General features: G+C 41.6%; 1 protein-coding gene across 1 annotated transcript in view; it reads left to right on the forward strand.

The window, feature by feature from the left end:
* Window positions 1–24918, forward strand: part of LOC104538853 (mineralocorticoid receptor-like) — a 36907-nt gene that overhangs the window by 6736 nt on the left and 5253 nt on the right. Inside the window, exons 3-4 of the mRNA XM_010182209.1 lie at window positions 11967–12097; window positions 16235–16392. Of these exons, the coding sequence (XP_010180511.1) occupies window positions 11967–12097; window positions 16235–16392 (289 nt within the window). The remainder of the gene's footprint in view (window positions 1–11966; window positions 12098–16234; window positions 16393–24918) is intronic.

The raw sequence follows: 24918 nt of genomic DNA on the forward strand, positions 1-24918 counted from the left end.
AATATTATGTACAGTACATTAAGAGGAGAATATACATATTAATGTATTTGTTGGTGCTTTTAACTGATACGGAGAAGCTTCTGGCTATGGATTTTGAACTAAGAAGTGGCTGTCCTTTTCTTATTGCCATTGTCGGCAGTTTTGACGCTACTGGCCCCTCTCCTAGTTTATAGCGCAATATGGAAGGCTTTTTCATTATGAAATTGAATCATCTACTCCAGATATTTTTAATTAACCCAATAATACTATGCATGTAATGTAGTTTAATAAACTAAGAAAGGTTACTACAAATTAATATAAATCCTTCCATTGAAGTGCAAGATTTAACTTTCAGTAAAATAAAAATGTAGTATTGCAAGGATCTTTTATTCTGTGCTTTTGGTAATTCCCCCAAGTTTGAAGGTTAATATTGGCAATAGAGGAAAAATAGAGAATACATTTTTCAGATGAGAAAGTTGATGTAGAGCAAATGAGGTAAGAGAGGCAGAAAAACAGCTTCAGAACATGGGGATTTTTGTGACTTTTCTGTGCTAATGTTGTCATGGCATGTGAATGGGCAGAGGATTTTATAACCTTGAGGAAAGTCATTAAATTAAGATGTAGCTCAGCTGAATAGCTAGAGATTTTTTTTAAAATCTGCATTTATTATGTGTATTTTATTAGTAAATAGCATGTTCATTTTCTTTTCATTACATTCCTAATATCCTCTCCTAATATACTTATGGAAACTGGGACCATTAAGGTTTGATGTTGCATAAGGCAGTACAAGGATGCAGCTGCTTCTCTGTGCCCGTACCGTGTCGAAGCCTGTAAGTCTTTCTGGTGTTCTAATTTCTATAGTAACAGCAGGAAGAGAAATGTAATAAAGTAAGCTGAATATTTAAGAACAGCAGATATTTTTTAACTTTATATACCTCCAGGGCAGGGATGACTACTTAGATCATCTGTGCGTGGTAATAAAGCCAATAAGTAACTTCTTTTCTTTTTTAAAAGACTACTTTCCCCCCCCTCTTTTATATATTACAGGATGATGGCTGTTAACCCTTGTGGTACTGATTTTGGTTTCATTTGCAATCTGTTAATCCTGCAGTGTCTGAATTTAGGTACATTTTTGTTGTCTCTTTCATCTGGCAGTTTTCAAATCCCTCATTTTTAATTAGTATTGCCACAGTGATTGTTGATAAGAGTTGTCAATGTTCATTCGTTGCTAATAAATCGTGTATGTGATTGCTGATCTTGTTAAAAGGTCAGCAAGCACTCCTTTATATTCCTCTCTGCATAATTTTTACTTGCGTATATTATTTTGAAGAGGAGTAACTGCATTCATACGATCTACGCTGTCAGTGCAGTAAGAAGTGGCTATCTTTGTCAGTAAAATTTTTATGTATGTCGCTACTATTCTTTACTGTTGTGTAAAGTGCAACTCAGTTCTTATCAAGAGAAGTATATGAAAGTATTTTCTTACATACCCACCTGAAAACAGTGCAGACACAAAAGAAAATTTTTAAGAACCACTCTTTGTAATAGATGTAATATTTTTAGCTAGTTTTTTAAAGTCTTATTTTGTGTTTTCTTTGTAAACAGATCAATGGCTGGTCAAAGCAATAGATTCAACTTCCTTGCATAACTTTCTAAAGACTCTGCCTTTTAATGCCTTTATCCAAATACTTCTTAAATTTCTAGGGTGTTCTATTTATAAACTGTGAAACTGTAAAGAAAAACAGGAGATAAAGGAGTTCTAAGGAGATCCATAGGAATGTGAAAACTCTCAGAAGAAAGGTCCATCTAGCACAGTTTCTCATCTTTTAAACTGGCTGGTTGCAAAGAAAGCATAGGATCAGGACATGGGTAAAATTCTATTTCTTCATTTGCCTGTTCCAGTGGTCAGTGATTTAGGTACTTTTGGAACAGGAGATTGCATTCAGAAAATTTGCTTAAAACCCTTCTCTTTCTTCTGTGAATTTGCCTAATACCTTTTCGAATACATTTATAATCTTGACATCTAAAATGTTCTGCAGCAGTCGCTTTTGCAATTTAATTATGCATATTTGTTTGTTGGAGATGCTTCTGAAGCAGGTAGCTGATAATTTAATCAAGTGCCACTTCATTCTTGTGTTTGTAGTAATAGTGGATATATTCCTTTTCATCCTGTGTATGCCATTTATCACTTCTAGATCTGTCAAGTCCCGTTGTTTCTTCTATCAGCTGAAGACTCAACTAGTCAGTTTAATCTCCCCTTGTATATCAGTTGTTTGCTACTCCTGGCCATCCTCATCTCCTCCCTCAGTGCTTTTGCTAGCACATTGTATTCATTTTGAAGGAGACCAGACTGACACTTTGTATTCACAGTGGATTTATGCAGTAGCAAAATTATGATTTCTGTCTTGCTCTCAACTCTTCTTCTCTCACCCTTTGCTTTTTTTGGACCATTAGTAAATGCCGAGCAAGCATTTCCAAAAGACAGAAGCAAAAAAAACCCTGTTCCAAATTACACTTAGGTCTCTTTTTTGTATGATGTTTGTTAATTTAGAGCCAATTATTTTGTTTGTGTGGTGAAAGATGATTATACTGTCTGCATTGTCTTGCAATTAGTGATTTTCACCTTCCGTTTTGTCAGCCAACCATGCAGTTTTGCAAGATTTTTCAGCAGTTTTTCACAGGCAGCTCTTGATTTCATTGTCTGGAGTCATCAGCAAGCTCTGTCACTTCCACAGGTCTGATTTTTTTCAGAAGATGTATGAGTACAGTTTTCAGCACAGGCCCCGGTGCAGTCTCTGTGAGACTTCCCTGGTAACCTCCATTACTTGTGAGAGATGTCCATTTATTATTACCCTTGGTCTCCTACTATTTTTAAGCTGGTAATAATCCATGAAGAGCCCTCCTCCTTATCCCTAAGCTCTCTTTAAGAGCTTTCAGGAGATCTTTTTAATAGCTTTAAAATCCAACTTTGCCGCGATTGCATTCCCGCAAACTTCCTGATGCGAAACACAGTGTGCAGGAGGTCCTAGACCAGTAATTACCCATGCTGGCACACCGACAGACGCTACTGCAGCCCATACCCAAGCAGCATGCCCCAGTTTCCTTTGTGTGGAAACCAGGGCAGAGGAGAGAAGGAGGACAGGGTTGGTGTTTGCTTAGGTCTCACCCCATATGGTCGTGGGATGCAGCTAGACTTGGCATGTGCAAAGCATTTCCATCACGCAGACGTTGCCTGTATCGATGAGAGCGTCCTTGTGCTATCATCGGAGTGCTCTTTCAAATTTGTGAGACATGACCTCTCTTTGCCAAAGCTGCACTGACTTTCTTCCATTATAGTGCATTTATTTATCTATTAGTGGTCATCTTTCAATTGTTTTGCTAGATACAGAAACAAGACTTCCTAGACTGTGGTCTCTTGAGTGCTTCCTCCGAACTGCCAGACCCATTTTAAGAAATCAGTCACATTTGTCACCTTCCACACCTTTTATAAGAGCAATTTAAGCAATAAGCTGCACAGCACAGTTAGTAGGTCAACAATTCCGTATTTAAGTTATTTTATAGCTCATGGATGAATGCCATCTAGTCTTCGTGATTTATTACTATTCATTTCACTGTATTTTTTTTTCTTTCTTAACTCCTTCTACTCACACTACAATCTGAAACTAGTTCTCACACTGACTTGCTGAAAAGGGAGACTGGTGCAGAGCCTTCCTGGATTCCTTTATGGAGAGCACTGATGCAAATTTATTTAACTTTCCTGTGATGGCCTGAACTTTCTCAAACACTTCTTTTTCATCTTGATCATCTGTTGGCCCAGTGGATGCTCTGGCAGGTTTCCAGCCTGTGATGTGTTCAAAAGGGTTTAACTGTTAGTTTCTATAACTTTAGCATGAAAACTTGCCCAATGATTTTCCATTTAACTTGACATAATTATAGTCTATTAGTATTGTCTCGGCATGACTTTGGGACATTCACAGGCCTTTTGGGAGGGTGTCTTTTCACTTCTTTTCAGTTCTTTGGTAGGAAGAGCTAAGATACAGAAGACGTTTTTTCCTTTCAAGTGTCTGTCTGAATGTGATGCAGCTTTAATCTTTCTGCAAATCAGTGAGCTGTTTGGTGGCATCTCCAAATGCCTTACACACACATAGTGTTTCTTTTTGCTACTTTCCCCACAGAGTTAAATATTAATCTTTCAGATTAAAAGACAAATTAGGAAGTAGTTTCTCTTAGCTGGTTTGAGAGAAAAGCATGTCTCTGTTCACTTCCAGAAAATGCCAGGCTTTGCATGACAGCATGAGCAAAGTCTTGATTTCTGAGGCATTTTTAGGGCAAGAGGGGAATTGCTACTGCATGTGAAATACAGCAGTGATTTTGCTGATGAACCACTGCAAGTGACAATGAGCCCTGGCATAATAGATGTATAAAATGATACCTAATGGGCACCTTTTCTGACTGGTGATACCTTTCCCTGATGAACTTTAAAAGAGTATTTATTGTCATGTATAGAGTATCATCACTTACTGTTGAATGTGTTATTGAAAAAGCATTTTGGTAAAGGCATAATTATGTATTTTCTCATTTAAACTGTGATTTATCTCTTTTGGAATGCAAATGCAAACCAAAAGAGAGTATTTGGTATCAGCATTGTTCTAACTGCATAATTAACTGTTAATTCCAGCAGATACTTGGGTTTTTTTGCTGTTTGATGTGCTTGGGATTTTAGGGTTACATAACTGGGTGATTATTAAGTTGGATTTTAGCACAGGTTTTCTGTTACTGTTTGGGAGCTGAAACTCTCCCTTGGCAATCATTATGCACAAGCTGTTGCCAGTTTCTTCGTTGATAGGCATATAACAGGAGAACATTTAGCTGAAACTTTAAAGCAGCTCTTAATTTCTCAGTATAGGTTAGCTGGGTTTGTATTCTCTAGGATTACCAGCAGGACTTCTTAGGAAAAAACTAGTTTGCAGGATTGACTCCTTTAAGTTCAATGTAAAAATTGTAGAAGTTTTTATGGCTGGATGGCTAAAGCCCACATAATATCAACTGTCTGTAGATCTGGTTTAAAGTGAAATGACCCTTTTTCATCAGTGTTCAGCATTGGTCATCCTCATTCTAATCCCTGTTTTGTCCTGGGTTTGGCAGCTGCGTCTGCCAAGGTCACTGCTGTGGTGCCAGTGCTTTCAACTACACACCCCTTAGTCTGCAGTATCCCCGTCACCAGGAGAGAAGCTTGTGGGATCAAATGTTTTACTTTGGTAACGGTGGGTTTCCATGTTCTTGTGACAGGATTGGTGGGGGGAGATCATTACTGACGTACTTCTCTTTCAGCAACATTTAGAGCAGGAAATCTGTAATTTTTGCATACCATGCTTCCTTGCAAGAAGCAGCTTTCTCCTGTTGCATGTCCAGTTCCTGCAGGAACACAGCAGATGGAGGCATCTCTAGGACCCTCAAGCCAATTCCCTGCTGCTGCAGGAGAATCTTGCCATAAAACACTCTTATTTTCAGAATAGAAGGTAATGCCAAGGCCTTACTACTGTGTCAGATTAATAGGCCGCAGGGGTGTTTTCATCCCCACCTTCTAGACAGAGAAGAAATGCTGACTGTCGGTCATGGGTAAAATCAGGTAGGACAGGGCAGAGGGGCTTGGAAGCAGCAGGAGGAGCTGAGGTGACATTTAGTGGCAGGTCTTGCAGGTCTGCTTTACAACATAACTGCTGGCTCCTGCCTGCCTCTGTATGAAGGAGCGTGTATATGGGCAATAGCTGCTTGAGGCAGTTCAGTGGTATTAGCCGAAATGGCTTGGGAAGGTAGGAGTATGCTGAAAACCCAGACTGTCACTGAGGCAATGGCACTTCCCTTTTGTTATGTTTGTTGTTTGTTTGTTTGTTTTCCCTGGGCCTGGAATGAGTGCAGTGTTTTCCAGCAGCACAATAGACCAGGCAGCTGGGGCTGTGATGTTGTAACCTGGCTGAGATCCACCGTAGCTTGTGCAGGCAGCAGGGTGGTCATCTGAGACTGTCACCTTTGTGGTACCTTTAGGCTAACACTTTCCTGGATAAGCCACCTAATTCCCAGCCTACATTTATCCATGGCCGTTTAACCAACTGCAGGGTAATAGTTGAATTCTCTATCCCTTACTGCTTAGGGAGAACATCTGCTGCCTTATCAGTAGGAGGAGGAGGTCACTGGTGGTGCCCAAGGTGAGATATTTCTTCCTGGTGCCTTACTGACAAGCTGAGGGAAAAACACACATGACCCAAATTTCTCTCCAGTAGAAACTTGTTGACAAAACTGCCATTAATTTCACCGGGATTGGATGCCCACGTTTGCCATTGATGCAAGGTAACAGGTTTTTTGGGTTTTTTTTCTTCCTGAAAAGAGATGACTCTAAAGCTCTAAAAGTTGAAGGCAGTATGTTTTTGTCTCTTTCTGCTGTGGCTTGCAGAGTGAACAGAGATTAGAAAGTGCTGAATAAGAAATAAGTGCTGAATGAAAAGTCATGATTGAATTTTGCCTGAATTCTGCATGTATTTTGGCTTGAATTTTGATCAGTGTGATAACTTGATGCTGCTGCTCCAGCACTGCTGACTTTGGTTGCATTTATAATGGCTCCAAGATGGGAAACAGGTGTCTGGATACAGTCCACTGAGCAGGATGATGCACAGTGTCTCCCAAGGCCACCACACACAAAGCCGTGCAGCGCTTGCCCCTTTACTTGGAAGAACAGGTTTATTTTTGTGCCACGTAATGTCATTATGTCCCCACTGTTCCTCATGAATCACAGAATCACAGAACGTTAGGGATTGGAAGGGACCTCAAAACATCATCTAGTCCAATCCCCCTGCCAGAGCAGGAACACCTAGTTGCACAGGAAGGCGTCCAGGCGGGTTTTGAATGTCTCCAGAGAAGGAGACTCCACAACCTCTCTGGGCAGCCTGGTCCAGTGCTCTGTCACCCTCACTGAGAAGAAGTTTCTTCTCAAATTTAAGTGGAACCTCCTGTGCTCCAGCTTGTGTCCGTTACCCCTTGTCCTGTCATTGTTTGTCACCGAGAAGAGCCTGGCTCCATCCTCGTGACACTCACCCTTTAAATATTTATAAGCATGAATGAGGTCTCCCCTCAGTCTCCTCTTCTGCAAACTAAAGAGACCCAGCTCCCTCAGCTTTCCGCATAAGGGAGATGCTCCACTCCCTTAATCATCTTTGTAGCCCTACGCTGGACTCTCTCCAGCAGTTCCCTGTCCTTCTTGAACTGAGGGGCCCAGAACTGGACACAATATTCCAGATGCAGTCTCACCAGGGCAGAGTAGAGGGGGAGGAGAACCTCTCTCGCCCTACTAACCACCCCCCTCCTGATACACCCCAGGATGCCATTGACCTTCTTGGCCACAAGGGCACAGTGCTGTTGAAGGAGCTGTTGAAGTAGAATGCTCTCTCAAGAAAGAGTAAATTGCTGTTAAAATAATACATTTTGGGTTTTTTTCTTTCCTCAAGAACTTTAAAACTTTTTCCACACAAGTGAACCCCTGCTAAGGTAGGTAAGATAATTCAAGCCAAAGACTTTTCTGATTAGATAGTTTGAGCAGCTGAACAAGGGACTCTACGATCCTGTGTCCCTGGTCTTTTTCTCACTTTATCCACAGCTTGCCTGCCCTGCCCTAGAGGTGTCTGGGGATGTTTCACTCCTCTCTGCCAAATTCAAACTGACTCTTTCTGGCACAGTGGAAAGCATACCTCAGCTTCTGAGGTTTCCAGACTGGTTTTGAGCTTCAGGCCTTTGGCAGATTTTCTTGTTGGGTTGCATTTGTTTGTTTGTTTGTTTTATTTTTGTTACAGTGTAATGTGCTTTCTGAACTTTCATGTAATAATTTTAAATTACGGACAGTCTTCAAATAGATACAGATTTTAGTCTAGCAAGTGAAAGGCTCTTGATTATAAAATTGGAATCATTTTTAATAGGGGAAAAAAAGTAAAATCACGAAACACAAAGAATATCTTTGACATCAGACTTTTGCTACAAATGTTTGGTCTTTTCTGAGCTGCAGAGGCCAAGGGACTTTGTCAGCTGCATGTTTGTTCCTCTGAGGTGTTGTGAAAGGGGATGCCTTTGCCTGTTTTTTTTCGGGCTTATCAGCAAGCCACTTGAGTGCTGATGAATCTTCAAAACACCCACTACATCTTTCCCTTTCTTTGCTTCCCTGTCTAATTTAGGAAGATGTCTTGTGCTGTGGCTTTGAATAGTATCCGTGAGAAAGTAAATACAACATGGTATCAGTTTGGGGTTGGGGCTGAGCTTTGTCTGTGAGTGAATATTCCTTGATGCATAATTTCCTCTTTTTGGTTATGGTAAATTGAGTTGCAGTTTCTGTCCTAAACAAGGAGATATACAATACTAGACTTTATTATGACTGCATAAACTCTAAGTTACCTAATTGATAACAAGTTGTTTCAGTGCACCATGCCTGTCATTTCACAATTTTTGCTGTGGCTGTTTGGTTTCTGTGAAGATCCCATAAAGGTATTAATGAGATATATGACTGGTTTGGTATTTAGGATGCCTTGCCTTAAACGTCTTCCTTAAAGCATCTCTCCTTCCCGTGTGTGACTGCTCAAATCCTACGTCTCTGTTGTAGTTGTGTGGCTCATCCTGCGGTGATGTGGGACATCAGTCCCACTTTGGCTGGGTGCTCAAGCCATTTGCATCATCACTTGCCCCTGTGTAAAAGGACAGCTACTTCCAGTTCGGTTCTAGCAGGGATGTGGTGAGCAAGTCTGTGACCAGCTAACGCAGGGTACCTGCGGCCAAAGAGGCTCTGCAGGAGCAGACAGAAATTGGGCAGAGCGGCAGCAGAGGGGAACAGGCTGGTCATGGCCACTCTGCCTGCCCGCGGTGCTGTGGCTGCGGGAAAGGTCAGGCAGAATGTGAGCCGGGCATTAAATTAAGCCTGTAAGGAGACACTCGGGGAACTTAAGATGGATTAACTTAAGGTGTAAAATTTAAAGCGTATTATTATGAAGGAGGATTAAGCTAAACTGAGCTAATGACACCACTTTTGAATGCGTATCTACACAGCGGATTCAGAGCTTTGGCACCGTGCCTTTTATTACTTAAATGTACTTACCTTCTTAAATGTCCCCATAAAGATGCATACCCTTATATTTCAGATCTTCACATTCTCCATTTTCCATATCAGGAAGTTTATATGCTGTGTCAGGCGTAGAACTGGTTTTAGTTGGTTGGATTTTGCCTTTTTTTTTCTTTTCTTTTCCCCTTAGAAAAATAAGAAGGAGGCAAGAAAGGCAACATAAGTTTGTTTTAATTTTTCTCAGTGGTGGTAATGGCATTTGTGATGATTTGATGGTATTTATTCTTAGATGGTGCATTTGGAAAGGAAGAAGTAACTTTGTTTGTGTTATGTTGACGTGCCCTAATTTCTTTATGCCTCATCTCTTTTAATATGTAAGCCATTTCTATTTCTTTATATTTCTGTTACTCTCATGGTATTGAGATATCTGCAGTGCATTTTCCAAAAGCTCTGTGCGCTCTTATTTTGCATTGTGTGGGTTAAAAATCAAATGCAAACTTGAATACTGCAAATTCCTACAAAATGCTTATCGTACAGAGTCATGAATTAACTGACATAATTTGTAGTTAGTAATAATATGTAAATAAGTAATAATTGAACTGAATTGATCTTTAAGACGGAAACTGATTTGAAATTTTAGGTTTACTGTATGTTAAATAAACTACTTAGTAACTAGTTCTGCATATAATTTTAACTTGCTACTAACAATGCCATCAAATTTTCTTTGAGGGTAAATGAGAGATCAATATTTGTAAGTAGATAAAAGACTAAATATTTAAAAGACAGACAAAACAAACAAAACCTTAGTTTTACTGAAATAATTCTATTTAGCCAATCATATAAAAGCAAAACAAATATGAAAAAAATGAGAGAAAAAGTTAAAATGTCAAAATGTTCAATGCAATGTGAAAAAAAAATTGAGGCAAGATGCTTTTAGGTTAGCTGTCACAGAGAGTGTTTTGCCACACTGTTTAGTGAAAGCATGAGAAACCTGAGACAAAACCTCAAAATGTTTTGTTTTACTTTGCTGTGTGGTTTGTGGTATCAGATGAAAGGTCTGGTGCTTCTTGTGTCTGTGGAGGTCAAGTGCAGGCAGGGATGGTGGCAGCTGCTTTATGTTCTGAGCTTGGAGAAACTAACTTTGGCATCCTGCAGAAGTAATAATGGATATAATATACTGTTCTGCTTTTGAATCCTGCTAGTCTTTAGTCTGAGATACACATTAAAATGTATTTTTTTAAAAATACAAATGTCCCTTTGTTGTTTGTCTTTCAACTTTAGTACGTGCCCTTCTGAGCCTCCATTAGGAGCTACCATTATCTGTGTCCTAGACCTAGATTTGGTAATTTTGGAAAGATGCATAATAAAAATAAATAAAGATGGCATTACTACAATTGCTAAATTTAAAAAAAAAAGCTGGAAGTTCTTAGTCTCAAGAAGATAGTGGAGCAGGGGAAAATTGCAGAGCCCATATGAGAATGGGGAGTCAGCTGTTAGTATTAAGGAGGAAAATAAAATCTGCTCTGGCAGTAGTGAAATGAAACACCAGGAAGATTACATCAGTCTTTGTTTGCACACAGTATGATTCTTCTCTTTCACCAGCCAATTTGTATATTTGAAAAGGCAGCTTGGTTGGTTAAAATAGTTAGCTGAACTTCATCCAATTACATGAATAAAATGTTTGAAGTAATACAGATGATTGTTGTTGATCAATTTAAAAAAAATAAAAGTGATGGTCACTGAATAATTAGAGCATCTTGTCTAAATACCTGCATATATATCGTAGTTACAAATGAGACAGGCAATTCTCAGTGACTCTTTAATACAGGTTTTGGGGTTTTGGGTAGCAGCTTTAGAAGTACAGTAAAATCCTAACTGATTCTGCCTGAAACCTGTGCAGGATAGGTTAGCTTGGATTTGCCTAAGAGAAGAGAGAGGGGATCTGAAGCTAAATGTGGCTAAGTATATTTAGAGGTAAAAAAAAAAAAGAGTAAACTGGATTCAAGTAATATATCCTCACTATTTTATGATCTAACAGGCAAAAATCTGTACTGATGAACAAGATTGACTTGTTATATACTCCTTTATTCCAGAATATTTTAGATTATTATTTTGGAAAAAAGACTTGCACATTTTTTCAATGTTTCAGGGTTTGAATAGGAGACCTTTGCAACAATTTGACCAATAATTCCCTGTAGGATGTCCAGTGTAGTATATTAACAGGAACTTTAGTGACTGGAAAATAATTTTTCCTTTTTTTTCCTATGCTTTCCTCCTTGGAGCTAGACCTCTAATCAGAGATTTTGAAATGGAGGTTACTTGGGAAGGATGCATAAAGGCTGCTGGGTGTTGGACCCGACTGTGCGTGGTGGGCAGCGGAGCCCTTTGCCATTGGTTTTCCCATTGTCCATGGCTTCAGGCAGTGTCGGAGGCTGCTGGGCTGGGGCTGGGGCTGACCACCCTGGTCAGCTGCAGGTGTGACGGTATCAGTGCTTCTTGGACATCCTTTCCCGCAGATCATCCCTGCACCAGACACTTCTGAAACGCATTTCCACCTATATGTCAACTGATGGGGCATGTATCACTTAAAATACACATGGAATGGGTGTAGGTTGCCCTACTACACCGGTTATGACCCCCCTGCAGCAGGCTCATTTCCATCAGTCAGGGCAGGGCTGACCAAATGCCGGCAGTTCAAACATATTTTGAAACATTTTTGACAGTTCATCAACATGGTCAGTATATAAAACTCAAGATATTTTTGTGTGTCTCACTGACCTCTGCGATCAGTGCTTGATTTCCAGGTCGCACCTCGCTTTCCTCACGCATGGGCTGCCCCATGCATGTTGCACTCTCCCATATTTATCCTCTGGATTTTGTTTCTTTCTCTTTGCAGGGAGCGGATGCGCCAGTCTGCTATGTTTGAACTGTGCCAGGGGATGCACCAGATCAGTCTGCAGTTTGTTCGCTTGCAGCTCAGCTTTGAGGAGTACACTATAATGAAAGTTTTGCTGCTGTTAAGCACAGGTAAGTTAGGTTTATGGTTACATGGGATTACTTGAAAATACTCCAATTCACAAAGGTGCCGAGATTTTAACTAATGACAAAAGAGCCAAACTGTTTCCAGCAGGCCTGCAGGAAAAGCCTGGTTTTATAGCTGAGGGTTTATCTGCAGAACTTGCTTTCTGTTTGCACAGGAAATATCTTTATAGTTTGAATACGTCGTGTATTGGAAGGACAGGAGTGGCCAAGTAAGGGGCTCTGACCACCCTCTCTGTACAGGAACCACTCAAGTGGGCCAGGTGCACCAAGAGAGTACAGCAGCTGTGGTGACTGGGGAGAAGTCCCTGCTCAACACTCAAAGCCACCACTTTGGGTGACTTAATGTCACCTTCCAGATCAAAAGATGTACATTGCCTGTGGTGAAAAATGGGTACTTTTCCAATGCCAAGTGAGTTGAAAATGGCAAGCCCTTTCACAGTGCTCTAAAAGTATAATAAATGACAGCGCAAACTTTTTCTCTGAAGTGTCATGCTTTGAGTTTTCTCAAAATACAATATTACGTCTTGGTGTTTGTTACTGCACTGTGTGGTAATTAGCAGATCTCTTGATCTTATCTTACTGAAAATATTGAAAAAGCCTATTACCTGTGAACAAACTTTCTTTTGTATATTCATGCTCCTTTTTGTGGGATCCATTCAGTGGCATCATCATGAGATAATGCATCAGCTCAATTGGTCAGTGTTTGTGATGCCACTTCAGTGAAGTCATGGGGCAAGAATTGCATCTACAGAAGGCGGCTGGACATGGGGGCATTGAAAGGGGAGAGGAGGAGCTAGAAATCAAAGGGAAGTCACTGTGGTTATTCTGGCTTTCAGTTGCAAGCTGTCAGCAGCAGAAAGCATGCCCAAAGGCTGCCGGGGCCAGGGGCTGCCCGGGCTCAGGCTGCCCAGGCTCGTGCTGCACTGAGCGTCTCCACATTCGGTGGCAAGTGGAACCCAGCAAGCCTTTTGAGATCTTGCTGTCTTCTCCCATCACCCCATCTTCTGCCTCAGCAAGCTGAGAGAAGAAATGAATGGCAGGCGACAGACGTTAGTTGTGCAGGGCTGGAGGGTGCTTGTTGCTGAAACCACTAAAGGAAGCCAGAGTGGGCTGACATGGTGGCATTTCAGCACCCAGCAGCTTCCCAAGTCCCCAGCTGTGGCGTGGGCACATTGGCTGCAGGCAGAGTTAAGTGCCTACGAAGGGATTTACAGCATCCAGCAAAGCCGACTGGCAACCCCGCCTGTCAAGGCGATGGGACAGGCACTTTTTCCCTGTCTGGAATACCTTTCATTTCAGACCTCGCTCATCCTGCCCAGCCCGTAGCTCTGTGGTTAAAGCACTTCTCTTTGAAGGAGGCTGTGAAGCTGCAGTTCTAATCCCAGCTGGAGGGGATTTGGATCTGCCAATAGAAACCTGCTGGGGCTATAAGTTTTTTGGGCTCGGCTGTCTTCCTCTCTCTTGCCCTCTCTCCTATTGAAGCTATTCCAGCTCCCCAGGAGTGAGACAGAGAGGGCGCCGATAGGGGAGCACTTTGTGTCCCAGCCCGTGGGGTCTGACCCCCAGGTCCTGCTCCACCGAGGGATTGAGGAGATGGACTGCTGGTCTTTCCAGAAGCAGCTTTCCATGCTCAACATGGATGTGCTTACAGGGGGGTCTGGCTCCAAAGATGTTTTTGAGAGCATGTCTGGATTGGAGATCTGGCTCTACTACTTTTTAATCAGCCCTGAAGGGGGACAACCTTTAGAAAAAGAGCCTAAAGGCATTTTAAAAACAATTCAAAATTTCTTTAAGATAGTTTTTTATTATTCTACCTTCTTGAGATTGTTAACTAATGACTGTAGTTATTGCGAAAATCTGTTCGGCAAGATCAGCCTCGCCAGTTACTTTCAGCTAGCTGGGTTCCTTTGAAACACACACTGCAGTCACTGGACAGCATACTAAAAATAGTTTGGTTTGGGAGAATCAGGGTATTTACGTTAGAGAGAGAGGCGAGCAAAACGGAAATGAAGACAGTGATCAAAACCCAGTGAGTGTTGTGTAAAGGGCAGCAAACCTGGTTTCAAATGATTGTACCTTGATCCAGCTTTATGACAGAAAACACTAGGTTCATTTTAATTTAATTTTTTTAATTGAATTGTGTGATGAGCAGAGTACAAGTTATTTTGAAACTTTGACAATGACCACATCAAGGAAGTTTCACTCCATTTACATGTGGAAGAAACCACACATTACAACTCGATTGTTTTGTTGCTTTCCACAGACCATAGATTTTGGGAGCTTGCCAAAAGCATCACTGCATTTAATAAGTAAAATCAGAAACACTGGGCAAACCTCCAGAATTTCATGTTTTGCTTGAGTTCTCTTTATTTGTGGTCTTTCTTTCTTTCTTAATAATCTGGCCGGGGTGATGGTATAATAATTTTTAGACAGAACAGTAAAATACATAGTAGTAGACAGAGTGGCTCTAGCAGCCTTTAAGCAGCATGTAGGAATACAGGCCTGTAAATATTAAAGAAACTGTAAAGCCCATGCATTCTGTGTAAGGACCACAGTATGCTCTGGTGGCCTTACTTCATCTTGATTGATGTATCTGTATTCATTCAGCTTTAATTGAATTTGTACATCTGTTCCAGACAGTTTCTTCTGTCTGTCAGCTGACTGACTGAGAGATTTGGCACCTTGAATTTAAAAATTAAATATTATGTTTATATAATATAAATATTTAGTATTTACTGAGTGGTAGGCAGGTTGGCGTGTTACCTCCTAGGCTTTTTCTAAAGATTCCTCCTTGTGCCCCGTTCCAGCACTTGATGGTTGCAAGTCCTTGCTGCTCATGTGGTGGTAGAGCTCCTCCTTGTTTTCCATTGCTAAATTGCTCTGGTAGATGCTGGTGCTTTCTCTTAAAGCTTCTTCTCTAGAGCCATTTGGGTGGCTGTTACGTGCTTGTGATGTGATTGCAGTGGGATAGAAGGCAGTTCACAGGATTTCAAACAGAAGGGAAAGGATGAACAAGACAGTTTCTGTCAAGATGTTAATTCAAAGTAAGGTATAATGAAAGATCACAGGTTTTTTTTTTAATTTCATTTTTTAATAAGTAACTTTCATTTAGCTTATTCTGACAGAGTTTTCTGGCTTGCTTAGAAAATAAACTCACTCCTGTACAGTGTAGTATTTTATTTTTCTTCTGTGGACTAGAACTAAGAGACGCAGAGTAGAAAAATATTTGATGGTTAAGTGGTATTCAAGGTAATCCAGGTATTAAAACATCAGAATGTTTTGTGTAATGTTGTTAATAACCTCTCTGGGGTTCTCCTATAAGCCATTCCTGTTGGAGGCAGAACCTGCTGGAGTGAAAGTGTATTTGAAGTCTGTAAAGAAACAGTGTATTTGCTTTTGTTATCAGCCTTGCTGAAATCTGCCCCAGTAAAAAGTATCAAAAAAACTCTACTTTTAGCAAACTTCTGAAACTATCCGTTTGGCAGATGGGAACTTTAATAGGGCACTAGAAATGCTTGTATTAAAGGCTGAAACTATATGTCTTGGTTAAACAGTGGGTCTGGATGCCTGTTTGGAAAACAGTCTTCCATTTCATGCAGAATAATAGCTCTGTCTGTTCTATGTGTCATGCAGATGCTTACTAACATTCAAAGAAATCTTAGACGTTACTTTATGGCATGAAAACGTGTCACTCGTGCTAGCATTTCTGCACGTAACAGCTGTAATTCTGTACCTTCCCCTCCTCTGCTAAGTGTGGGGAATCATTCAAGAATGATAAATCACATCTTCAACTTCTAAAGAAATTTCATTGATCCATCTGCGTCTTATTTTTTTGTGGTTGGGTTGTATTAAAAACAGCTTCAGCATGAGGATAGCATGTGTTGTGCTTCTGAGATGTTATCCTCTGCCACAGCTTCTGCAATTTCAGATCTGGAGAGGATGCTTGAATCACTTGAAAATCTGTATGCTGTTGTTGATTCCATACCAATGTCTGTAAAATTATGGACTTTGCTTAATGGTTTAATTCTTTCATCCATTAACTACTGTAACTTTTTACGTATGCACATCAAAAGAATAAACAATACAGTTAATACTAATATAAGACTGTCTTTTCAATGACAGTTCCCAAGGATGGTCTCAAAAGCCAAGCTGCATTTGAAGAAATGAGGGCAAATTACATTAAAGAACTAAAGAAGATGGTAACTAAATGTCCAAGTAACTCTGGGCAAAGCTGGCAGAGATTCTACCAACTGACTAAACTTCTTGACTCCATGCATGATGTAAGTATAACTCCTCAGGGAGCGCAGACAAGTTAAGCTAAAATCTCACTGTTAAGGTAAACCAGTAGTCTCTAATTGTGTTGACTAACAGGAAGGAAAAAAAAACAAACCAGAAATTCTTTTTAAAGGAACATCTGAGAGAAGCTGTTAGCAGATGAATTTAAGGACAGCTGCCAAGTAAAATAAGAAAGTAAAAGTCATTAAAGGCTGCGTGCTGCTGCCTTCTCCCTTGTTAAATGGTAGTGTGTTCCTCCAATGATTCACTGAAGGTCAGTAGAGCTTTTAGTGGGGTCAGAGGTTCTTCAGCAAGAGAAATGATGTTAACTGTGACCCTAAGTTAGACACAGCGCGAGTGCACCACACAGAGTATCTCGCGGGTCGTGTCTCAGTGAAAGGTGCGGGAATAGCGTGTTGCACATCTAATGTGCCCGATGTGCTAATAAATGTTGAACTAATTTGGTGATCTTTGACAGCTGGGATTCTAATAGTGATGGCTTGAAAAGATGTATTGAGACTTTGCAGCCATCTTGGGTATTTGAAGTTTTATTAGAGCTTTTCAAGTATAAAATTCACGGTATCGTTAGGTTATTTCTACCACCCAGTCTCATTCCAGTGTGAGGTGTTTGTTTTAAATGTGTCAAGTGTGAGATATGATGAATGACATGGGAAACTAAAAGTTTAGTCCCAAAACACCAAGGCTGTTGGTGCCTCAGCCCGAAGTGACCCTGAAGGGTCGTGGTAGGTGCCTAGTGCGTGGGACCAGCTCACGATTCCAGAACAGGTATCCGTAACATTGAGCTGTTGAGTTGGGAGCAACCTGGTTCTAGCCAGTAAAATGGTAAGTGCAGAGATTCACCTCTCCGGATGCTCTGAGCAGCAGCAGTGAGGGCGTATCTCTGTGGTCTCCATAATTGTGCCTGAAGTCCCCACCAGGGAAGCCAGACACCCAGCTGTAAGGGTCTCCCCAGGCTGAGGAGTCTTTCCCAGTGCCCCCCAAGAGAGCCCTGGGCACCAACCGCTTGCCCAGGGCCAGCAGGGCTGGCACCCGTCCTCTCTGTGGCTGCACCACAGTGCAGCAAGAGATGGGACACTCATGGGGACAGCAAGAATGACCTTTAATTGTGTTTGGGTATGAGAGACAAGGGGTCCCGTAAGCAGAGGCATGCACTGGTTACCTCCCAGTAAAAACTGGGGAGCTGCAGTGAAGTTAAAAACTGCCCTACTCGGTCCTGGGTGGGCAGGGAAGTAACTTTGCTGCATGAAGAACCTACAGCACTTTTCAGACTCTGCATTTCTTTGTACTTGACTTATATTTCACTTTTTGTACAGTACAGTGCACTTCAGGTCAAATCTGTGTAAGAGCCTGAGGTCTGTTTACAGAATGTACATATGGAATTATTTTTCAAATATTGTTCTGTTGTTCATTAAAACATTGCAAATCGTAGTGGGAGGCAGGGAGAGTATTATTAGTACTGCAGTAATGGCTCATTCTTCAGAGATCAGGTTTCACTTGCTTTGTGCCAGCAAAGGAAGTTGTAGTGTTTTAGTGGAAAGAAGGGATGGGTGATAAAATCATTTGCAGGATAGTCACATCTGAACCTCAGGACAGCATAACAAACCTCTGCATTTATGTAATTTTCTAATCCTCTTCAGAATAGGCAGTGTCTATGATTTGTTATTTAAATGGGCGTGTTTGTGTGGTTAAGGTGACTGGATGACAGACTCGCACTTACCGAGAATGCTACTGTGTCCTACAGACATTTTCCAAAACACAGCATTAGCCATTGGAAGCTGAACTAACCAGAGGAAGCAGACTGCTCTTGTGTTTTATTTAATATTTAATTAAGCTATTTTTACATTACTTTTGTTTTAATAGAGCACTTTCTTACAAAGGACTTTTTAAAGAAAGTCCCATTGTCAGCATTCTCCGTTAAAAAGGCCAGTTGTCTGCACAACAGTGCTTCCTTTCAGAGCTGCTATTGGAGACTTGTTCAACCAAGGCACTTGTTTATTTTTTCTCTTTAAAACTGATCTTTCAGTTTTTGAAATCCGTCAGAATAAATTCAGAGCGGTGATAATATTAATGAGAAGTGCTAATTGCTCTTCTTCCCTCCACTGCCTGTTAGTGCAGAATTTCTCCGTTCTGTCAGTGTAAATGCAAATTTTCTGATCGATTCCTTAGTATAGGAGGAACCCTTTTTCAGCTGTCACCTGTGCATTTTTAACTTGCTCCATTATAGTTCTAAAGTTTCAGAATGTATTTGGTGCTGAGCAGTCTAACCGGAGCTGAAGCCCCATGTTTATGTGCTGCTGTAGCCACAGCATTGGCATTTTCAGCACGAGCCCAAAAGGACTGGTGCAGACTTCATGCTTACTCAGTCCTCCCGCTGCCTCCAGCTTTTCCATCGGAGCAAAGCAGCATCTCACCATTTGCAGAGGTCGTTTTACCTGAGCGCAGCGGTAAACAATAAAAGAATACTGCTCCTTTGCACATTCACACTTGCTTTCATCGACCTCATTTTTAAATAGTCTTTCGGAGGACTATGTGAAGTAAGCCACATGGGAATATCAAGTTACAGTCTGCTTGGCTTATATAATATGGGGGGGGAATAAACGCTGTTTTTACGTTGCTCAGTATACCAAATCATTCATCCACACGGCGGACATATGTGCAAGTAGAAAAGTGCCAAGGTGAGGAAAAGAAATTTTCAAGAAGGCCAGGTAGGCACTTCAGTATTTGAAAAAATCAGCACCTTTATTTAATGATCCATAAAGCCTCAAAGCACCAAAAAGTGAAACTTGAAAATAAGAAACCAAAACCCATCCCGAGCAGACAAGAAGAGCACAGTTTCACACACGTGCATGCTCACACCTGCGCTCAGCCCATGCGGCTGCGGGCTGCTGTGCAGTTTGCATCAGTGCTGCCATGCACCAAAATGCTCTTTATTTGCATGATGCTGGTTGGAAGCAGTGATTGCTGATACAGCAGGCACTAGCTGACAGCCTGGTGATTCAGCATGGCCTTCCTCTCCCTCCACACGAGATGGCAGAGAGGAGCAAGTTGTTGCCATTTACTCACTGTTGTGCTATGGCTCAGCCTTGCTTATGTGGGTGGACCCCAGGGTGGATGTCTTCTGGGACCGTTGTGGGCAGCAGTGTAATCAACACACTTCCTTCTTGTGGGGATTGTACTTCTACTGTTGTGGCTGGGCTGTGTGCATCGTTTCACCAGCGTTAGGTATGGAGAACCATAGCAAGGACAACTGACCTCCCTATTCAGGACATAAACATTTCTGTCTCAATCCCATGAGTAGCCATGGGCATTTCAGGAAGAGATGCATATGTAGCGCTTGGATGTAGGTGAACAGCGTGATGTGATCAGACAAACGGCATGCAGGAACATTAGAAACAGACGTACTACACATGGTATCAAAAACTTCGTTTGGATCCTCCTCAACATCTCCTGTTGGCTTTGGCAGGAAGAGTTGTATCTTGCATGACAAGCCTCATTTAATATAGAGAGTGTAGTGTATGGTTAAGTGGTTTGCAGAACAAAAGCTGAATTTGGTTTCAATCTGACTGATGCTAAACAGACTCTGAGTTAAGAGGGCTTTTGTTTTGATGCCATGACGTTCAGCCTTAATGTAAACCTTCCCCCGTCTTGCCAAGGCAGAGCACTGCACTGTCATTTGCTTGTTGATATTTTCTGCCAAACAAAAATAATTTCTTTAAGGCTCGTGCTGCTGAATAATTAATTTTTATGGTTCCTGAAGGGAATAATTTATAGCTGAGGTGCATCTTTCCATAGGCTGAAAGCACCAGGGTTACACTCACTAAAAACACTGACAGTGGGAAGAAGGGCACAGACCCTCTAGGAGCAGGACTGCAAGGCACGCTGCAGTGGACACAAATGTGCCTCTGCAGGTGCTTCATCCCACAAATACAAAGCTGCAGATGAGAGCCCCTCAGCTGTTGCCAACACCTTCGGGTGCACTTACTTCTGCTGCTGATCTGCCAAAGTTTTGTCCCACATCTGATGAGCTGTTTGGAGCCCTGATTAATCCCAGTGCCTGAATCCTCAGAGTAGGCATTTTCTCTGTTTAGTCAGAGCTGTGAACCAGTCCCTGCTCCCAGTGTGGCCCCTACAAAAGCATCAGTGGTGTAAGGGTGTGCATGAGTGTGTGTGTTGCAGCGGCTAATACGCATCTGCCAAGTGAGAAATTGATTCCCAGCTCTCTAATATAGACAGGGGCTACTCTGAATTCGGTCGTCTTGCTCAGGTTGTGATGGTTGATCAGAAACCTCCTACTGCTGACAGTAGAGCAAAGGAGAGTTGTCCCAAAATTAACCCTGGTGAAGGGCTGAGGATGCCATTGGTGTGCAATACTCAGGGCTTGCACACATCCTCCAAGCACACAAAATGAGTTCAACTCAGGTTCTTCTATGTCATGTCCAGGTGTCAAGTGCTGTGCTTTCAGTGAGCAAGTGTTTATGAAGAAAACCCAAAGAAATGAGTGCAGTTTCTGAATAGGATAAATGCACCTGACCAGACAGAACTAGGTTCCGCATTTATTCTGGTTAGATACTCTTAGTGTCCAATCTATCTGCATTTTATCCACCTTTTACTACTTGCTAGCGTGAGGTTGATAAACTGCATGGGTATATTCTGAGGCTTCATCCTTTGGACTTACCTCAGTTTTCCCCTGTGCTTTTGGGAAGTTTTACTCTTTGGGTTAGAGTTCAAGATTCCATAAGCAGCTAGAAAATAGCCACTGTGGCACCAAAGGAAATCTGTACCCCTGAGAATCAGCCTGCAAGCCATCCCAAGGGCAAATAATTCACTTCCTGAGCCCTCAGGGTAATAACTTACATCATGGGATTTTCATAGAACTGCGAGCAAAAGGGAATATGGGGGTAATGGGATAATCAAGACCTGGCTGGCAGTAGTTGTCCTTAACCTTAGCATTCATGAAGCATGAGCTTTGTATCCACTATGTGAAGGGGAAAAAGCAGGAGTTTGCAGTAGTCCCAAACTCACCCAGGGCTCTTTGCTGCTGGGGTGAAGGGGACTGCCTGGGGCAGGCAGCTCCTGACTCCTCTGCAGTTTGGAACACAGGGGTTTTGAAAACAAGAGGCAATATACTGCTGCGCAGCTGACGGGCAGCCGCTTGTCCTTGCACGGAGCCTGGCTCAGTACAGACAGTCACCAAGGCCACGCAGTTGCATCGTGTAGAGCCGCAAGGTTGCCTTCTCCCAGCACAGGCCCCCTCCATGCTCTGTAGAAAAGGGGCAGAGACCCATTCCTGAAAGGGACAGCAAAAGTTTTTGGAGTGACATTTTTATATGAGAACACAGAGGCTTTTGACAGTAATAGCTGTAGCTAATAATAGCTGAGAAACTACTCAGCATTGTGTTGTTACCCTACTGCTGCCTTAATTGCTGTATCAGTAGGCTTAATGGCAAAGATGCTCCCGATAGAGAAGTGACTGTGGACTTTCATACCACACTCGGTGATTGTGAGAGATTTTGAAATCAGAAAACTAACTGAGCGCAGAAATGTGCACCCTTGCAAATCAGTTCTTTCTGGAAATTCCAAGGGCATGGTGAGATTGCCAAACTAAAAGCAGTTCTTTTTGCTGTAAAAATTCTGCAAGTGCTTGAAGGTCACTGTAACTGTATTAACTTCATGAACTTCATTAAGGGATTCATTTTTTTAGTTATGAAGAACAGTATGGGTGAAAAAAATCCATTTTATGGAAACCCCACCCTAATAACTGAAAATGATGTTTGATTAATACTCCTGTTTCTCATAGGTGCCTAATACAGCGTACAAATGCGAAGATTGATTAAGTAAAAATCTCAGAATTACTAAGACTGCAGTAGCCTTGAAAGTGTTTAAACGCAGCACACTGTCTGTAGGGTAGTGATGAGAGAAAGCTTCATAATTAATGACTGAAGTGGTGAAGGGTTGTAGCTAATGGCTGATCCACTGGCTGGCAGAAGAGCTGTCATGTCTTACAGTAGTCTGGGTGACGTGGACGTGGTAATTCTGACCTGTGTGTCTGCATCCCTGCAACCCAGCTTATATTCATTTACTTAGTGGTATTTGCTCACCTAGAGAGGCTGCAGTCTCCATCCTGGGAGATACCCAGGACCTGGCTTTGCAGAGGAAGGCTTACAGTGTGGTTGAAGGTACCAAGCCATGTTTTATTGCCAGCTTCAGAGAGAGCCGAACAGCTACCTACTCAGCGGCAAGAACGATGTCCTGGTTGCACCCTGAGGAAATGGGAGTAATTTTAGTTGTGGCCTTAACTGCACTGCCTGCGCTCTGCTAAGCTGTAACTCTTCAGAAGCGTGCTTCAGTAGCTGAAATAATTGGAGACTGTAAAAGTAAATACATTTCTAGTCACCGTTGCACTGCTTGTGAAAACAGTGGTGCTTTTGTTCACGTTGCTTAATTAGAGTTGCCTTTCACGCTGCTGTACTAGAGGAGGTGTCAGCATTTCCAGTATAAACTCCCAGAAGTAGAGGGTAAAAGCAGTCAGGTAAAATGTAGTCTGGAGTTCTTAGAGCACAGGGAGCTTACAAGCCTTTGAAGAACAATTGGCTCTGTATTTGATCTAGAAAACCCATAAGCAGAGGTGCTGGATAGCTTGCATTATTTTACTGATCTAGAGACCACTTGTACTTGTGGTGCATCAGTTGCTGTCACTGCGATGACAGAGCTTGTGTGTTACAAAAGAAAGCAAACTTTTAAATTACTGAAGAGGGAACTTCTCTTTTACAGCAAAAGACTAGCTAAGTTATTTACCTCTTAGAAATCAAAACTGTATCAGATGAATGTAGTTTGGGGTGCAAAGGCAGGTACTCAAATTTCAAAATTAACATTGCCTGTGGAACCTGAATTTTTCATCCTTTCAGTGCAGCTTCATGCCAAGGCTGCTGGGCTGGTGGGAGGGGAATGATACTTTTGAAAATGTATGAGAACACACCTGCATTTAGTACCTCTGAGTTGGCCTTTGATTTTCTCACATTCATTTGTCTTTTTTTTTTTTCCTTTAAATTAGTGCTAGAAATACTTCTCCAACCCCAAAAGCCACACAGCTTTTAAGGTTGCAGGTAAAAAGATTGTGACCACAGTCCCATGTTCCTTGCAACACACATGGTGTGCTTCCTAATACTCTTGTTTTCTAAGTGGTTGATTATTGTCAAGTATGTTAAAGTTGATAACGTTGCTTAAGAAGGGACATAGAGGAACAAAAATTTTAGCAAATTAAATAGGTATAGAATATATATTATCCTTAAGGTTCCAAACCCAAGGATTACATGGTAGGGGATTCTCGGTATTTTCTTCTAAATTTCTGTGTAAAGTTAACCTTTCTCCTCTATGGTGATGCTTGTAATGTGTGGTAGTATCCATGACCACAGCCTGGTTTTCCCCCACTGGACTTCTAACGCATTTATTGTATAGAACAGATAATGCTCTCTTTGTGAATCTTACTATTTTTAATGTCCCCTTTAGTGCACATATCCACCAGACATACATATATACCCGATACTACTAAACGCTTGCTAAGAAGGTAGAATTAATAGTTTCCACCTAGGCTTTTCTGTGATCCCTATCTCGCTGCATTCAGGGGCTTCAGATGAGTGTAATGAGGCAAGAATTAGCTTGAATTTGACAGAAGGTGAGCCATCAGCACAGCAAGGGGGGTTGGCAAAGTGCAGCAGAGCTGATCCAAACCCTCTCACTTTCAGTGATGTGAAAATACTCGTGTTCAAGTTTAGGAGGAGCAGTACATACATGAGGTCATTATCAGGTTGTGTTGGGGTGCAAGGCTTAGCTTGACGTGGTGCTGGTATTTGATGGCACAAGCAGGGAGGAGGTAGTAGTGGCTACTGTACCGAGAGACAGCGTCCTTCACTTTGGTTTTGTGTGCTGGGAGTATTTTTGGCATGCAGTAATAGCAGAAACAATCTCTTACTGGGTAAAGTAAACCTTTGAACATCAGCATTTTTTTCCTTTGAAAACCAAATTATGTCTGTGCCTCTTATTAGGCACGCGTCTGTTTAATAAAGGAGCATTGCCGCATGACGTGTCACATCATGGGGAATGAGTAAGCAAGAGCAGAATCATGTGGTGCTCAGGAGCAGAAAGTCATGGGTTTCAGTTATCCTGGCACTTTCTCTGTCAAATTGCTTACAGGTTTGCAAGAACACCTGTGAAAGTCCTGAAAATAATTAATAAGGTATAGTGCTACAGGAAGGTGGTTGCTGCCTGTATTCTTTAATTTCCTTTTCCACCTTGCAGAAGTACACTTTTCTTTATCTTTCACAGAGGCTTTACTGCAGAGTGCAACACTACATGTTAAGAATCGAAATTACAAACTCATATTTGATAAACCCTTTTTGCTTGTTTTAGTTTTTAGTTAAGTTCAGCATAATTTTTGATTTTTGAAACAGCAGAGGCTCTAGTTTTTCTTCAGTCACACAACACAATAATTTGGTGAACTGCGATGGAAAGTA

The sequence above is a fragment of the Mesitornis unicolor genome, unplaced genomic scaffold, assembly GCF_000695765.1.
Source record: "Mesitornis unicolor isolate BGI_N332 unplaced genomic scaffold, ASM69576v1 scaffold1394, whole genome shotgun sequence".
Lineage (NCBI taxonomy): Eukaryota > Metazoa > Chordata > Aves > Mesitornithiformes > Mesitornithidae > Mesitornis > Mesitornis unicolor.